General features: G+C 49.2%; 1 protein-coding gene across 6 annotated transcripts in view; it reads right to left on the reverse strand.

Annotated features, from left to right (window-relative positions):
• Positions 1-405: 405 nt before the first annotated feature.
• Positions 406-17,916, reverse strand: part of chd9 (chromodomain helicase DNA binding protein 9) — a 65,937-nt gene continuing 48,426 nt past the window's right edge. For 3 of the 6 annotated variants that reach the window (XM_083691303.1, XM_083691304.1, XM_083691305.1), the window contains 18 exons: positions 17,669-17,868; positions 16,776-16,935; positions 14,998-15,087; positions 13,848-13,951; positions 13,368-13,485; positions 12,854-12,911; positions 12,413-12,461; positions 11,902-12,169; positions 11,414-11,619; positions 10,232-11,158; positions 9,436-9,599; positions 8,444-8,692; positions 7,314-7,497; positions 6,714-6,862; positions 5,797-6,042; positions 5,456-5,593; positions 5,187-5,291; positions 406-4,767 (listed from right to left, as the gene is read on the reverse strand). In XM_083691303.1, coding sequence (XP_083547429.1) covers positions 3,811-4,767; positions 5,187-5,291; positions 5,456-5,593; positions 5,797-6,042; positions 6,714-6,862; positions 7,314-7,497; positions 8,444-8,692; positions 9,436-9,599; positions 10,232-11,158; positions 11,414-11,619; positions 11,902-12,169; positions 12,413-12,461; positions 12,854-12,911; positions 13,368-13,485; positions 13,848-13,951; positions 14,998-15,087; positions 16,776-16,935; positions 17,669-17,868 — 4,372 coding nt within the window. In that variant the 3' untranslated portion in view covers positions 406-3,810. The remainder of the gene's footprint in view (positions 4,768-5,186; positions 5,292-5,455; positions 5,594-5,796; positions 6,043-6,713; positions 6,863-7,313; positions 7,498-8,443; positions 8,693-9,435; positions 9,600-10,231; positions 11,159-11,413; positions 11,620-11,901; positions 12,170-12,412; positions 12,462-12,853; positions 12,912-13,367; positions 13,486-13,847; positions 13,952-14,997; positions 15,088-16,775; positions 16,936-17,668; positions 17,869-17,916) is intronic. The other 3 variants (XM_083691306.1, XM_083691308.1, XM_083691307.1) reach the window with 3 other exon arrangements.

The raw sequence follows: 17,916 nt of genomic DNA on the forward strand, positions 1-17,916 counted from the left end.
CTCAGCCCATTGGCTTCACACAGACAAGCCCAAACTTGTCATCTGCAACTGGTTGCTATGATAAGGCTGGCATGCATGCAGGGGAAATACAGTGCACAGAGCGCCCCCCTGGGATGGACTACAGACACAGCAGGACTTAAAGGAGGGGTAAGAATGGCAATGCTTAAAGGGATAATTCACCGGAACAATCATCATTTCTTAATTTATTGGTGTTCCTTGGGTGAACTATCCCTTTAATGCTCTACTACAATAAATGAACTTTTTTTTAACAAATTTTTTAACAATAAATAAAATATTTTTAAGATTTTTAATGTTGAGATCCCTTGCACAACATTGTCATTTTGGATATCTTGCGGGGACAGTTACTGGGTCAATGTGAAATAATCAACAAAGCCAGGCTTCATGGATAGTCAGAATATGTTTAATAAAAATAATTAAACCTCAATTTCCTCTATATAACTTCATAGAAAGTAATCCAATAAATTACAAATGACTTCTTAAGACGCTTTCCCGCCACTACATAAAGCATTATTTGACTACACAGACCACAACTTGCAAATATTGCAACTGTCCAAAAAACAAAACGAAAAAACAAGAATTGACTTCAAGATGATGTTTAGGATATTATCAAGCTTGAAAGAAAAATACAAAGGCAATAATCTATTCTTGTCATTTCAGCAACTACTTTACAGGAAATCAAAATGAAAATGTTCAACTTCAAACAACTTTCATGTAGTAGTGTGTGGTTTCTCATTCTTTGCATATTGGTGGTCATTTCCGTGTGCCAGTGAGGCGAGTCTACGACTGCTTCTGGTCACTCCAGCACTTCCTACACGGGTGATATCGGGAGGACAAATTACAAACTAAACAAAATAAAATCAAAATACATGATAAAAACAAATGTTTTTGTCTAATCTGTAGTCATATACATCACTCCCACTTCAGCTGTTACATTTCCACTTAACAGTGCTATCCACTATCTGCCTTATGCAAATCAAACAGGCTCATTGTACATAGGAATCAATGACTGTCTCCCTTTGGGGCTGAAAACAAAAGCTGGCTAAAACAATCATAGTAGGGTCTATAACCTGGAAGCAGCAATGGCTGGGCTTTTGCCTAAGGGCACTGGTAGTTTAAGGGATAGTGTACTGTAGCAGTTGAAATGAATTTACTAGGCCTCTGGCAAAACTAGGCAAAACAAGTGTCAATGTTCCATAAGGAATAAGGGCCTATCTCTGAGCTTGCACACAAAAACCGTGGTAAGAGGATGTCATAGGTAAATGGGGGGGGAAACAGCAGAGTAAACGTTATTTGAGTGGTGTGTCTTCACCAGTCTTAGTTTGGACAACAGCCCTGTCTGTGGGCTGATGAATGGGTTTAATATAGCAACAACTAAATGGAGGCTGACATATTCAATGAATTTTTCTAGTACAGGTAAAACCTGTAGTGGCATTTGTCATTGTCACCACTTAACAAATAAAAACACCCAGCTCCTCTTCAAGATCATTTCCAAATGTGTGCCTAGTACTTTAACGTGTACCAACAGTGTGAGAACATGTGATTTAATAGGAAAGCAATGTTCTGCTAAAATATAATTACAAAAGCTACTTAGGCTATAATGAATTCCAGTGTCAATTTCTCCCTTGGTTACCACGAGGATGAGCATAGATGAACCATGTCATGATAATGAATAAATACACCCACCGCTGTAGAAAATAAGGAACATAGAAAGTTGTATTGTTGTTGAATCAGATTCCTGGACATTGAGCGAAGGTGTCAGATAAACAGAGATACAGTGTAAGGGCACTTCTACTTCTATCTGTAGCTCCATTCATCAGTGGATAAGTAAGACTTATGGACTGGGAGAAATTAATACCTAAAGCTGTGTATGTACAGTATTTCCATCAAAGAGAGGGAGAGAGAGAGAGAGAGAGAGAGAGAGAAAGAGAGAGCGCTCATAGTCAGCAAAGCAGCTCAGTTCAAAAAGGCCTGCGTATTAAGCCTCACTCAGCCCTGTGCCTATAATCCCCAACGCAATACTTAATCATTGATATTTAGAATCACTGCAATCTTAACTATGATTTTGACATAGTTAGGCTTGAGGCAAATGAAGTTAGATTACTTGGTAATCTATAATAATATTGGAGACAATACACACCCCTGTGGTCCCCCACACACATAACTAGTACTGCCTCCACTAGTAAATTCTCCATCACTGGTTTTGGGGGCAAGCCTCCTTCCAACACAACAGGTACAGCATGTGTTCAGTATGTACGACCACAAGCTTCAGTCAGACAGCTCACGGGGGAATCGTCAGATCGCTCAATAACAGATGAAGGTGTTCCACTGATAACCTGTGACGGTATGAGTGGAATACTGATAATACTTCTTAAGCCCAGGAGCAGAGATTCTAACATGTGGCCTCTCTTAGACCTTCAACTCAGCAGGAAGGAGGAGGTGGTCATGCCTTCATCTACCTCAAAGCTGAACTGAACATGCACAACCTTTTGCGGTCACTGAGTATTCCTTTTGTATCACGCCAGACGTGTGCTGTGTACTATCAGGCCAGGATCCCGGCGGTAACTGCTTGTGACCTCACCGTCCTCAATAAGTACTACATGTTCAAGCCTACCCAACACACATACACACACACACACACACACACACACACTTCAGTGGGGACGAGTGAGGCGGTCCTGTCTAAACACACACAGTGAATTCAATCCCTTTTACTGAGCCGAGGTAAGAAAGATGCAGTCAAATGTGCCGGGGTTGGAATTCTCTGTAAAAGTGGGTACCGGTGTCAGTTCCTGAATCTCAACTAGAAAACGGAGAGGTGTTCTTCTCTCTGTCCCCGCCTCAGTGAGAGGAGCAGCGTTTGGCACAGTCTACAGTTGTTAGCTCTCCTCTCAGACCTTTACACTGTGGTCGACATAAACCAGTTATGTGCATGCAAGTGTGCTGCGGGGGTGGGGGGGTGGGGGTGGGGGGGGTAAAGTGCACCTCAGTGTCAAAAGAACCATGTCTGTATGCCTGTATCGTCTTAACACAAAGTGTATGTTGGAAAGAGTCATTTTCCTCTGTCTTGGGATGTGTGTAACTGGTATTGTGGTGCTAGGCGCTGGGCTTAGCCAGCTGGGCAGGGTAGACTAGGAACTGAGAGCCTTGCTGCTGTGGGAGCCAGCTTGTTATGACGTGGGGTGAAACTTGGCTGATATAAAGGATCTACAGCTTCAGTGACATTCATTAGCTGCCCGAGTTATTGCTGACTTTTCCAAAGCATGATCTGCAAAGTATAAGTATCAAGGAAACCTGTAAAAGTATTTACAAAGGAAACCAAAATATTTCATCAAGTAGTTCTTTTTCCCCACTCAAAATATATTAATAGTACAGCTCAGCACGAGCGTTATTGTATTTCCTCTTTTTTAATAAAATTAAATCCCAACATGATAATAACAACAATGCCGTTTTGATTTCTTTTTTTTTGTTTGTTGCAATTGTACATCATTGTGTAATACAAGTTCACAAAGTTCAGAAATCTACTAAAGTCTGACATGCAAAATGTCTCTCAAAACAAGATTGTACCTTTGAACAAACACTGAAATTTCATTTCAGCTCCTCTAAGTCATGGGTTCTTTTTTCAGGTTTTTAGTCTTTATTATACAACATTTTAGTTAGTTTTTTTCGTATTTACATGAAAAGAAATCACAATGTAAGTGCAGGGAAATCCATATATATGTGTATATATATGTATACATTTCTAAGAGATACATAAATATATTTATATATTTATATATTCATAGGCTCTGCTCAGTCTTCATCACTGGAGTCCGAGTCGTCCGACGATGAAGAGGAGCTCCCCGACTCTGATGAAGAGGACTCGGCTTTCCCCGAGCCCTCAGGACCACTGTTCTCCTTTTGCTCCGCTGACTCCTCCCCGTCCCCCTCCCCCTCGTCTCCGCCCTTCCCCTCCCGCCGCTCTCTCTCCCGGGGCGACAGTTGGGAGGAGGGGGCGGGCGGTGGGGCGGGGTCACTGTTTGAGCTCTGTGGCTGCGTGGACACAGGAAGGTTAAGGCCTGGAGTGAGAAGCATCCCTGGGTAAAGCATACTGGAGAGTAACAAGGGGTTAAGGGACAGCGGGTGACCGGTGGTGGCTGCCGCGGCAGCCGAAGCACTTAGTGGGGTGGTGGAGGAGGAGGATGAGGTGGTGGCGCTGGAGGTGGAGGGGTCGCTGGCACTTTGACCCTCTGTCCTGTCACCTTTGGTGTCGGAGGTGTGGGCCGGGGCGGGGCCGTGCGAAGGGGCTTTGGAGGCCGAGGGCTCCCTTCCTCCACCACCGTGGGCTGTTCCCTTTCTCTTGCTCTTGCTGTCATTTGAGCCCCCCGCCCTGGCTCCCTCCTGGGGGGGCTTCCCCAGCATACCCCCCATGCCCAGGAGGTTGGGGAGTCCCGCCATGCCAGAGAGCATCATGGGGAACATGGCGGCCAGGTTGCTGGCGTCGGTGGGCAGGCCCATGAGGCCGGCGGTGAGCTGCAGGGACTGCAGGCTCTGGAGGTTGTGCTGGAAGGCCTGGAGGCTGGACAGGTCCATTCCTGACAGCAGGCCGTTGGCCAGCAGGGGGTTGAGCCCCAGGGCCGAGGCCCCCGTGTTGGCTGCAGCTGCGGCCTTGGCCAGGGCGCTCTTCGGCCGCCGTCCGCGTCGACTCACCTCCTCGGGCACGATGGGGCCAGTGAGGATGCGGTCGAACATGCTCTCTGGGAGATAGCCCTGGGGGAGAGACGCTGGGGTTAGCACTACGCTTAACAACCACATCATTAGCGTGCTTGCAATACAAAAAATCATATTATTATATGTTCATATTGTACAACTCAACGTGGGTTTTAATAGTCATTAATGGGTTTTAATGTAAACTTCTGCCACTGCCATTATACGTTTTGCCAGCTGAGCAGACACACAACCTTTCCACTGAAACCTCCTAGTTTACGTTTACTTCCAGGAACAGACTCATGACGACACAAACACTAAACGCCTCATCATGAAACTACTCCAGGAAGTAAAGCCAGCCTTGCTGTTAGGACATCCATGAGGCTCGCATGCAAAACATGAACATTTTGAGACCATATACTAAAGGACGAGAACCAAACGGTATGGAGGAGGTTGTGTGAGGGAGAGGCTGGCAGACTCACCGACTGTTTGACGACATCAGCCCACTCTGGGGGAACGCCGTACTCTGGGTTCTCCTGAAGGAACCGGCACAGATCCTTCAGAGGGGGGGCGAAGGCACCGCCCACCTGGGGAGGGACAGGACAACGTCAGGCTCACAGGAAGGATGGCACTTTACAATGTTCTCTCACACGCACACGCACACACACACACACACACACACGCGCAGGCGGGCGCACAGACACAGTACACACACACACACAGTACACACACACACACACTCGCTCCGCACCTTGCGGGCATTTCTCCTGTTGATGATCTGCACTCTCTCCTCCCCTGTCAGACTGTTGACATCTATCTTGTTGGGGTTTCTGCAGCGATGCCTCTTCTGCTTGGGCCGGCCATCCTGGAACTGCATCTTATTCACCCCCTAGGCAGACGGGAAGAAGGAGTCCAGGACTTTACTACCAGTTCCTGACACACACACACACACACACACACACACACACACACACACACACACACAGAAATACAATGTTCGTTGATGAAGCACCCTGAGGTAGGGATAGTGGGAAGGTAACCAAGCGGGTGAGGAGGAAGAGGACGGTAGGGGAGGAGGAGGAGGGGACTCACAGGGATGAAGGCCCCTGTGTCGGCCACAAAGCCCGGGTGTTCCATCAGCCACTGCTCGAGCTCCTTCCTCCGGGGGGCGTCGTCTCCGGCCAGACGGGTCCCGTCTTTGAGGTTGATGACGGGGACCCTGCTCTCTGTGTCCATGGGGCCCGGGGCCTGCTGGGCCGCTGCCGGGCCCTGGCCGTAAGCCAGCACAGGGGCCACGGGCATGCCTGTCTGACCCATACCACCCCAAGCTGGGGGCACCTGGTGGGGCATGGAGGGGCAGCAGGGATTAACAAGGGGCATCTGTGTGTGTGTGTGTGTGTGTGTGTGTGTGTGTGTGTGTGTGTGTGTATGTGTATGTGCCACAGTCATGGGTACAGCAGGAGTAGGTCATCTTTGGAGCTTTGCTCTGTATGGCCCAAGTGACTACACATGGGTTGGAGAAAGGAGAGTTCTACCCCATGCAATGTAAAGTTAAATTATCAATAATTCTCATTATTTATTGCTTCAGCATGTATAGCAGCCCTGGGCTCAAATAGTATTTGAGATCATTTTTTAAACGCTCAGCTGTGCTTGATTTGAGTTTGCCTGATATAACAGAACTAATGGAATATTCCCAAAAGTGCAAACTCCACCCATCTGGCACTCCAGGCAGGCTCAAGCAAACACTCATAGTATTTGAAAGGATTTTTCAAATACTTTTCAACCCAGGTCTAAGTGAGTTGGCATAGCTCCAAAGACAATCACCGTGGCTAACAGGACTACAGGTGAGATGGCAGGGTAGGAGAGAGAGAGAGAGAGAGAGAGAGGACTGATGGGGAGAAAGAGGGTGATACCCGAGGAGAGGAGAGGAGAGATCAGAGTGGTATGTTCTCTTAAGAGCTCTGGAGAGAGAGAGCGAGCGAGCAAGACAGAGAGAGATGTACTCTTACGCGCTCTGTGGCTGCTGGGGCTCGGTTCCTGTTCATGAAGAGCAGGTCCACCCCTTCCACATTCTTCCTCCTCCCTCTCCTCCTCTTCACCACGGGCTGGCCATCCATCCCCCCATTGAGCCTCATCTGACCGGCCAGTCCTGGAGGCACTAGAGAACACAAAAACTTTTTAATTAACTTTTTAAACAATTAATTAATTGTATTAATCCTTTATTTATACAGCCCCATTGAAATTAAACACCTGTTTTACAAGAGAGACCAATGAGCCCACTATCACACTAGAGCTGGCTATGAAGTCTTGGAATAAATGAGCTTTGCTGCCCTCTAGTGGTTGCAAACAAACAGCACACAAGGTCCTCTACACATTTTTTTCTTCGCTGTGTCAATTGTCATGCGGAATACTTTTTGGTTAACAAATAATTCAAAATCAAATCCAGCACAAAACAGTTATCCAAGACAGGAATACATGGGATGATTACTCCCTGGTCCTGAAGTTTGTAGCTGATTAGATTAGTTCTTTTAGTACGTATTTCATTCACAAAAGACAGTCCTTGGCCCTGCCCTGCCCTGTGGGGCCAGTGCCAGTGTGGGTATCAGTACCGTGAGGGGGGAAGCTGGCCTGGGGCTTGGTGAAGTCAGCCAGGCCGGTGTCAGAGGCGCTCTGGAGCTCCTGGAGCCTGGCCAGGTACTGCTGCTGGCCCAGGGGGGCCTCCTCCGTGTCCAAGGGCCTCTTCAGCGGGGGGAGTCCCTGCTTCTGGAAGGTCAGCTTCAGACCTCCCTCCTGCTGTAGCCCGGAGAGAGAGAAGGAGTCACACACAGCGGAGACACCAGGACGCAAACACATGGCCTCTGTGGCCCTTTCCAAAAGTAAACTAACCAAAAGTCAAATAAAAAAATATTGGGTAAGGGTTTATGTAATGTTTTGGATTCTCAGTGAGTTTGCATACTGAGTAGTTGTGGCTTGTCAGAGTTGGCCCTTAAATTAGTTTTGTTATGAAATCCTGTTCTAATGTATTTGAATGTCTACTGTACGTAGTGAGGGGTATGGGGACTGGGAAGGGACACAAAGCGCGTAGCAGCTAGAAGCCTTAACAAGGAGGGATCTAGGTCAATGTAAAGGGGTTTAACTATGGGGTCTTTGTCACTGGGCGGCAGGAGGGTGGGAGAGGGGGGGTTGCAGCTTTCAGCATATTCAGTAAGGTCAAGTCCTGGGTCACAGAACCTTTAGCTTACTGCAGGAAAAGCCTTTAGCTCATCGCTAATCCTGTTAGCATGTCGGCCTGTGACATTATCATGACGGCTCCTCCCTCCTGTTGCTGTGGCAACGCAGAGTCGTGGTGGTGGTGTTAATGCAAGCAGGAAGCAGGCGTGGTTAATAGCCTAGCTGCTTAACGAGCCTATCAGAGGACAACGCCATCTCAATCAGATTATGTGTTAAGACACCCTCAAACCACCGTGTCTCAATGCTGAGGCCTCTTCCTTAGTGTCCCATGAATGAATTATAATCAAATATAATTACAGCCTGGGAGCCCAATTCACATTGAGTGGGTAGAAATTAAACAGAAGGAGGTGTGTGTGTGTGTGTGTGGGGGGGGGGGGGGGGGGTGTATTAAATGGATCAGTGCTGTAGGCAGCAGGAAAAACAAATCAATTAGCAGTCGGAGGAGGGAGGGAGGGGGGGGGGACAGGTGGGTGGTCCTGGCTAGAGGGAGTAACGGAAATCAACATACTTCATTGATTTTCACTGAGAACTCCTTGTTTTCTGCAACATGCTTCTTCACCTTTGACCCCTGAGGGGAGGCAGAGGGGTCCTCGCTGCAGGACAGGCTGCTGTTGGCGTTGTCCAGGAGCTTGGTGGTGTAGAAGGAGGCTACCGCCCCACCGGCGCCAACGCTGTCGTACGCTCGCCTGGCGCCCGGCCACTTCCCCTTTAGAACCGCCTGGCAGATGCTGTCCAGCCTGTTGATCATCACCCGGTCCTGCCAATCGAATCAAACTTTATTTACATAGCACGTTTCAAACACAGACGCGATACAATGTGCTTTTACAGAAAGATAAAAAAACACGACTTGATAAATACAGACGATAATAAAATGACAGCCGTGGAAGTTCAACACAGTAACAACTAATAGACGAGACACACACACACACACACACACACACACACACACACACACACACACACACACACACGTTGGAGAGGTGCAGGCAGGCAGAACCTCAAACTCAGAGGTTAGATAATAGCCACACACTCTTTGCTCCGATGCAATTGTGATTTATTTAACCAATGTATTGGCTAATTATTATTGGAATGGAGCGAGACTATCCGGCCATTTTCTTTTCTTGGTGTTAGAGTTCTCACACAGAACACCGCAGCTATGTGGAAGCTCCAGCTTTGTGTTCATGCTGAGAATAATTGTGAGATAATATCGATTATGATACGGATTATGAGCTTGGGTTTGATGCTGATCAAGAGGCAGAGTAAACACGATTGGGATTCTGAGAGAACAAACTCCGGGTCGAACCATCTCTGATCTTAATGGTTTACTCGGAGCCTTTGAGTGTGTCCTGAAGTCATAGAATCAATCTTATTCTAAAGTCATTTTCACCTCAAGAAACATTGTTTGGGTAAAACTTAAATCTCGATGGGGGTGAAATCGCACATCTATGACCCATGCTGAAAGACCCATCGATCGGCATGAAGTTGGCGTGTGCCGTTTACCTTTGGCCAATAGGACGCAGCCAGCATGTAGCCTCCCTGGAAGGGGTGTGAGGAGTTGCTGACGCCGTTCTCCGTCACATGACTGTCCTGCGTCTCGTCCTGAGTGGTGCTGAGGGACGCCACGCTGTCCTCGTCAAACGCCTTCACGCTGGGGACCGTCGCTGCTGGAGTGACACACACACACACACACACACACACACACACACACACACACACACACAGACACACAGACACACAGACACACAGACACACAGACACACAGACACACCACTTTAGACACATCTCAGGATTCAGGGCACAACTGTGGCCTCAACAGTCCTTTAGAAGTGATTCACTGCCAGAGCGGCAGTCATGACACGGTGAGTAATCTACGAGGTCATCGGCGTGTTTCAGGGTTCCCCCAAAGGAATGGAAGAGGGGCGCTGAGCTCCGCCACAATGTAAACAATTCAGAGCTAATTTAATTTGATACTAAATCATAGAGTAACTGTCTTTGATTGGCAATGACGTCGCTGTTAAAAGCAAAGGTGAAATCGTTATCATGTTATCTCTGTATTTTGCCATTAATAAATGCGAGTCGGTTTTGATAACGCAATCCAGCGCCACCTTGTTCAAAACGTCCTGGGGGAGAACCCTGGTATTGTTTGTCCTACGGTATGTGTGTGTGTGTGTGTGTGTGTGTGTGTGTGTGTGTGTGGAATGTGGAGGGTAGAACCTTTACTCTGTTGTTCAATAAACACAGACATAAAAAGAGAAAAGGCGTTGGAGGATAGAGGGACGTGGACCAGGACACTCACCCTTCTTCTTTCCCTCCTCTCCCTCGCTCTCGCTGTCCTCGGAGGACGAGGAAGAGGAGGAGGACGACGACGAAGACCCCGAGGAGCACGACGAAGACGAGGAGGAAGAGCTGGATCCCGAGCGCGAAGAGGAAGAGGAGGAGGAAGACGACGACGACGACGAGTGCGAGGAGGAGCTGGAGGACGAGCCGCCGTCCGAGTCCGAGTCTGACGCGGCCGAGGCTCGCCGCGCCTCCCTGCGGCTCCTCTTGCTGGCCTTCTTCTGCTGCTTCCTGTCGGCAGAGTTGGGCGTGAGCGGCTTGGTCCGGGCCGCCACCATGCGGCTCTCGCTCTCCTCCTTCACCGAGCCGGGCTTCTCTTCTATCCCCGTGGGAGTGGGAGGGCCTGGGCCTGGCGGGGGGCTCCACCTCTCCCCCGGCCTCTCCACACTCCCCTCCCCCTCGGAGGCGGGCTCCTCCTTGGGCACGGCCCCCGCCGAACCCTCGTCCTTCAGAGCAGGCGGGGTGGGCATCATTGGGGAGCCTGCGGCCAGCGGCATGCTGCTAGCCTGGTGTTGGGGGTGCAGGAGCGGGGTGGGTGTGCGTGACTGGTGGGCACCACCTCCTCCTCCTCCTCCTCCTCCTTTGTTCTGGCTGTAGTTGCGCTGGGCGGCCATGAAGCAGAGCTCGGGGTCACGGAGGATGTGGTAGTCAGTGCGGCTGACGCCGTGCTTGGCGGCACCGATGAGCAGGTCGCGGTCGTGCCCACCGGGCTCCCACCACACGGGCAAGTCAGAGCCCAGCTGGCACAGCGCCAGGCGTTCGTAGAGCTGCGGGTGGCGAAGGACCTGCTCCCTCACCTGCCTGAGGAGCTCCACCCGGTACAGGGTACGAGAAGCACGCTCCTCCGTGATAGGCTGGATGGACAGGGAGGGGTCCAGGGCGGAATCTACAGAGAAAAAGGGGGGGGGGGGGAGAGAGAGAAGAGAGAGAGAGATCCATAAATCTTTGTTTGTGTCTTAACTTTGTTTCATTCCACTGTTTAACTTTTCATTACTCATTAACCTTAATAATGCTCACTTACAATCCTTATTACTGCTTACTATGACTTATTTGTTCTTTAAGCACAACCAGCAATGCAGAGGTAATTGTTATGATAAAGTTGGTGTGTGTGTGTGTGTGTTTGTGTGTGTGTCTCACTCACCCCCTTCCCTGGCTGGCAGGCGACACACTCTCCTACACATGGCGGTGAAGGCCCACAGGTACTTCTGCAGACTCTCGTCTGTCTTCTTGTGGAGGCGGGCCATGGCCCGGAACTTGGTCCAGTCGAAGCGGCCCAGGTCCGGGTCAAACACCACGCCAAAGGTGGACACCACCCGGTAGAAATCTGCCTCCTCTCTCCTGGTCCACCTGCACTCAGAGGAAGACAGGAGGAGAGAGAGGGAGAGAAAGAGACAGAAGATGAGAGGGGGAGAGAGAGAGAGAAAGAGAAAAAGTGAGGAGGGAGAAATAGAGAAGGAGGGAGGGAGTGAAAAATAAAAGGGGGGACAGGATAGACAAAGCTGGCGCTTGGGGGTTCTTTCTAGACAAGGACCTGAGACTCTTTCCATCCTTGGTTCCTCACATCCCCTCACCTCATCGAGGGGCGAGGGTGGACGACACAAGGAATGAAGCAGAGTTGGATTTACTCACCTCTGTTGGCGCTCGATCTTGGCGGCCATCTTGGGGTTGAGGGTGTCGTTGAGGGTGGGGGGCAGGGGGCACAGTGGGGTGAGCATGGACTGCTGGCCCTGGCCCTGGCCCTGGCCCTGACCCTGGCTCTGGTGGATGTGGAGGATCTGCCGGCTCTTGGTGAAGCGCTGTGAAGCCGTGATCAGACGCCTCAGTCTGGCTGTCAGCACTGAGGATGAGGGCCAGTAGGCAGTGGAGTCCCCCCCCTCCGGTACCATGGGAACAGCATCTGGGGACGGACACACACACACACACAGAGACACACACGCACGTGCACACACACACAGATACAAGGACACAGACACAAGGACACAGACAGACGGACAGACACAGACAGACAGAGAGAACAGAACAGAACAGTGTTCAGTAATCAGGAATCATTTGCTCCTTCATTGTGTGATATTAGAACCTGACAGTCATGTTGAGTTAGTTTAGCGTTCAGCTCAGAGGGTGAGGCTGGACAGTAACTGACCTCCAGGGGTGTCTGTGACCACCAAGTCCCCAGGGGAGGAGGCGTCATCCTGGGGGGAAAGAACAGCGTGGTCAAGTCAAAGACTGGACACATCTGGACAACACTTCCTATCAGGCACACACATGATAACGCAGTCATACATGCTCATGACCAGTCTTATAATGCGCTATGCATGCATTATACCTGTACGCTCTCAAGAAAAAGTGTGTTACCCAGTTTTGACACTGTAACACAGAAAACTATGACATTCATTATGAGTTACTATGAGTTTCACAGAGTAGCAACACTGAGAATACAGCTCATGACACGTGTCGTACACTCTACAGAGGGCCTGAGAGCATACACATGCTAGTGTGTGTGTGTGTGTGTGTGTGTGTGTGTGTGTAGGGCCAGACAGAGGCCTTATCTGTTGGCTGTACTGTGCTCCCCTCCGGGCCTCACCTCCATATCGTCCTTCAGCAGGGCAGGGGCAGGCTTGTATTCTGGGTCATCCACGTCCCTGTGCACACAGATAACACAACCGCCAGTCAGCATGAGGCCACGCAGGGAGACAGACAAAGCTGAGAGTCCTACCCACCGCCACTCATTCACCCTCAGGACAGCATAGTCATTTCAGTCAAAATGCCCATCGAAATGATGCTGCCCAAGCCAACGGTCGGTTTCCCAGACACAGATTACATGTACGCCTTGTCCTGGACTAAATAACAATAAGAAAATCGCCACGATTAGGCTTAATCTCTGTCTGGGGGAAGCCAGGCCTAAATGTTTGGAGTTGATAGTATCAAACTGGTTTCCTCCTCTTGATGTACCTCAGGTATAGCTGTAGTGAGTGTGGCACTGTGAGCTGTGTCTTGTTCAGTTGTGCTGAGGTACTGTAGAGGGAGATGCAAACACGGTCGGCCATGTTTTGTGTGTGTGTGTGTGTGTGTGTGTGTGTGTGTGTGTGTGTGCGTACCCATCCATGAAGTCGTTGGCTCTCTGCTCGGCGGCGATGGCCTTCTCGTCTGGTCGGCCGACGCGCTCTAGGAAGCAGAGGGCAGGGTCTGCACGGATGGTGTTGTACTTCTCATAGCCTGAGTCCGCCACGCAGCGGATAAACAAACAGACAAGGTTAGCTCAAATAGTTCACGGAAAAAAAAAAAATCTGAGATAAAAAAAAAAAAAAAAAAAAAAAAGAAAAAGAAACCCAACAAGCTGGCCGTTTTCCCACACGGTTAAAAAACTGCCACGACTGACATTTTCTGACATTTCCCCCTTCCAAAAAAAACAAAAAAACACATCGTCTTTTTAAGTTGTATTACCGGTACTTATGTATTATGAAATGTCCTTTTGGCCTGTGGTATCCTGTGTTTCTCCTTGAACCCTAGTTTGTGGCTAGTCTCTGGTCAGTATGCCCCTGAAGCCCCCCAGGGTAGGACCCCCAGGTCTGACTCACCGTGTTTGTAAACCCCCAGCAGCAGACACTTGTCTGAAATGGGCTCCCACCACAGCGCCGGCAGCTCAGAGTGGTCCGGATCGGGAACCCAGATCTTCAGCTCACTGGACGGGGGGAAGGGTGGGGGGGGGGGGGGGGCACAGGCACAGACACAACATGAGAGGAGGGGGGGCATTCAACATAGAAATCTAAGCTATGTCTGGATTCCAACACACACGCTCCTGTAAGTCATTATGAAGTACAGACACACAGACGCTGAGCTCAGGGAAGATGGGTACTTTCCATCATCTAAACTTCACTTTGTGGGTTAGCATGAAGGCTAAATAGGCTGATATTAAATGAGTACTTGGTACAAAACAAACATTTCCACAGGTTTTCCCTATGCTCACCAACTGTCTGTACTACTAAGGCTTTTCTTGGGAGTGATATTAGCCCTGTGGTAAGAAGCTGCTGCTCCTTCTATAACCAGCAGGGGGCAAACTACTGACTTTCCTGCTCCTTCCCTGATTCTGACCGGCCGTGCCCTCACAGATATCTAGGGGAACAACTTGTCAGCGTTCCATCTGTTACTCAGTGTTATATCTCTGTCATATTCTATATTGTATTCCATCGACACATCTCCCTAACCGGAATAACAGGAAAAACAACAGTCTTTTGTACCTATTCCTCTACATTTGCCTACTACTGTTTACTGTATGTACACAGTATGCTGGCAGGTTACCGTACGTCAAACAAACAAAACAGAAATACAGTGGACTCCTGATGAGGGCTCTTCCGCACTGCACACTAGGATGAATCTACACTCTGTTCAAGTGTCGTACACTTCTCATGTCCCTATTCAAATACATTAATTCCATTTAAAACTGTCTGGATAACTGACTGCTCCAAGCCGGTTCACCGGAGGCATTTATAAAAGGGGGTTGACTTTACCGGCAAACTGCTGGCATACTATTCAGACAAGCCTGATTAGTCACGGATGAGTCAGATAACCTCAAATCAAGCAGTGCTCAGGGTCCCGGCACAGACGATTGATATTTTAGACTTCTGAGAAAGTGTCTTCAAAAGTGAGATTTGAAATGGTGTGCATTTTTTCTTTTGTTGAGAGACAAAGAGGAGAGGTTGTTAAAAAGGGGGTGAAAGTTCAGCTCACCTGGAGTCCACGCCGTCTAGAACCTTCTGGGCCTGGCTGCCGATCACCTCCTGTTTCAGGTAGTAGAGCATTCTGACCCGCAGCAGCACCCTGCACACAGACGAGCCCCACTGGTCACAACAAAGCCTCGCCACGCACAAACGCTGAGCGAGCAGAAAGAGGAGCTTCCACACACACACTCTCACACTCTCACACTCTCACACACTCTCACACACTCACACACACTCACACACACTCACGTCTGGCTCACCGTGACACGCCCAACCCCCTTAGAAAGATTCCTACATTCTGGAGAGAGTGTTTTAGAGTATGATTACATCTCTGATTATCGGTATGCGGACACACCATCACACATCATAAACTGCTGACAGTACTTGTAATGGATGGGAGTGAAGTGTGTGTGTGTGTGTGTGTGTGTGTTATGCAGAGTGACTGCAGTGAGTCACTCTGCACCCCCCCCCCCTCCCTCAGAGGCAATCCATGGCGGGGCCGCCCAGGAGCAGCAGCTGTTTCCTGTAGCTGTCAGCAGGGCCCTACATCACTCTTCCTCTCACCCTGCAGACAGCATGGGTGGGAGGTCTGTCTGTCTGTGTCTCACAACTGCCCACACACACACACAAACATACACGCAAACACACGCACGTACGTAAACACACGCACGCACGCACGCACACACACGCAAACACACACGCAAACACACACACACACGCAAACACACACACACGCAAATGCAAACACACACACACGCAAACACACACACACGCAAACACACACAAACACTTAGCTACACATATAAACAAAGTGTACAAAAAGGCCAGCACAAAATTGAATCTTTCATCTTAAAGTTTCCTAATTCAGTGCTATGAAGCACTGGGGAACAGTAAAGTGACATGCCCCCCCCCCCCCCCCACACGTCAGTGACATTCCAGTCCCAGAGGGGGGGGGAAAAAAACGGCAGTCAGCAAAGCCACGGAGTGTGTGTCCCCGTTTGGCCGGCATGTCACACATCGGACGATCCCTGGCTTCAGCACTACTGCCCCCCTGAACAATGGGGAACCTTCTGTGGAAGCTCTGGGCACAAACCCCCTTTAGAAAGCAGAAAGCAGCTATCTATTTAGGGGGCTTTATATCTCAACACATTTTCAACAAGCTCTAATCTTTGTTTTCTCTGTGTAAATACGAAATTCAATGACGGCTATTAGTATGATTAAAATCACATTAAGATGGTTATCAGTCATCAGTCTAATCTCGTTCATGGTCATTAACAAGCATGGCAACAGTTGGATGAGAAAGAGAGAGAGATTTCAATTCCTCCCGTTAAGAGTGGGTTTATTTATGGTGCTGCAGTATAGTATCAAAACATGCAATTATGGTTTCGCATCAGCCAGCTGTAATGTGTTGGCCTTCAGTCGTTAACAAACGGTTAGATAAACAAACGGAGACCTCCAACGTTTCAGTAGAGCTAAGCGGCGTGTTTCCGACTCGATTCAATCTTAAAGATGAAACGCATCAGCCGAGAACACATTCCACAGGTGAGCAGAGTATTGAATAACAGGAAAGTTATAAAGATATGAAGAATGTTATGCTGACTTGTTGCAGTGGTATTAGATATGGTGACAATAGCAACAACAATAACAGATCACATTAGAGAACGATGCTCACTTGTTGCAGTGGTGTTTGAGGTGCTTCTTGTATCCGTCATAATAGGAATATTAAATATGATAATAATAATAATACTAATAATCAGAAGAGATAATATAAGATAATATGATGCTCACTTGTTGCAGTGGTGTTTGAGGTGCTTCTTGTATCCGTCGTCTTGGAGCATGTGTTCGGGGTTGTGCTTCCTGATCCACTCGGCCTTCTGGATGTCAAACGTGCTGGACTGAACCTTCATCTTCTTCCCCTTCCTGCCCCTGGGCACTGGGGTGGACAACCCTGCAGAACAGAAAAGGCCCAGAGCTTAACAAAGCCATATTCCTGCCCCTGGGTACCGGGGTGGACAACCCTGTAGCACACAAAAGGAGCACAGCTTAACAAAGCCATATCAAAAAGGTGGAGGCTTCACCTGCTCCTCATGTCACTTGCTCCTGATGTCAACTGTGTGTTTGCTGTACTGTATTGTATGTTTTTGTTGTTGTATGTGTGAAGACTGTGGAATGTTTGATCTTGTTTTACTGGGTCTGCTATCCTGGCTTAGATAGTACTGAGATCCCACTAGTAAAAGACGTCTTCAGACCTCCACTGAGGAAACCACTGAGGTGAGAACGGAATGGAAACCCACTGTGGTGAAACGCCCAGAGCCTTTGCAGATAGAAATGTAGTTTCTAGAGCTGCCTGGAGTCCCTCGTCCACATGACACACTCATACCTGCTCTACACAGTACAGTTTCTGTCTGAACAGGCCCTGGCCAGGAGGGAGAGTTTAACCTACAGTATGAGTCATCTTTCAACCGTCTGTTTCTAGCAGCTGGTGGGCTAAATTCACTCCCAGAGTGACATCCCCTCAGTTACTATTGTCTAGTCTTTCTCATTGCTATGACTGGACTTTTGGACGGTCTTTTGACAGTAATATTTGCAGTGGGATGGTCATGGTGAAACAGACCGCTGTGGTGATGGTCAGCCTCAGCCTCCCCTCTCCCCCCTCCCCTTTCCCTCCCCTCCCCGCCTACCTAGGTGGTTCTGCAGCTCCTTGGTCTGGCCGTCCTCAGTGGGGGCAATCAGGTCCCACATGAAGCTCTTGATCTTGTCGTCCCCGCGGTAGTGGACCAGACAGTAGGCCAGCAGGGCTCGGCAGATGGACTCCACGTCCCGCTCACTCAGCTGCTTCTTGAAACGCCCGTGGAGGAGGATGTCCTTCCACCGGCCCCACCTGGTCAACACAACAAGGGGGGGTCAATACTGTTACCTCTCAACAACA

This window comes from Argentina silus (assembly GCF_951799395.1).
Source record: "Argentina silus genome assembly, chromosome: 19".
Classification (NCBI taxonomy): Eukaryota; Metazoa; Chordata; class Actinopteri; order Argentiniformes; family Argentinidae; genus Argentina; species Argentina silus.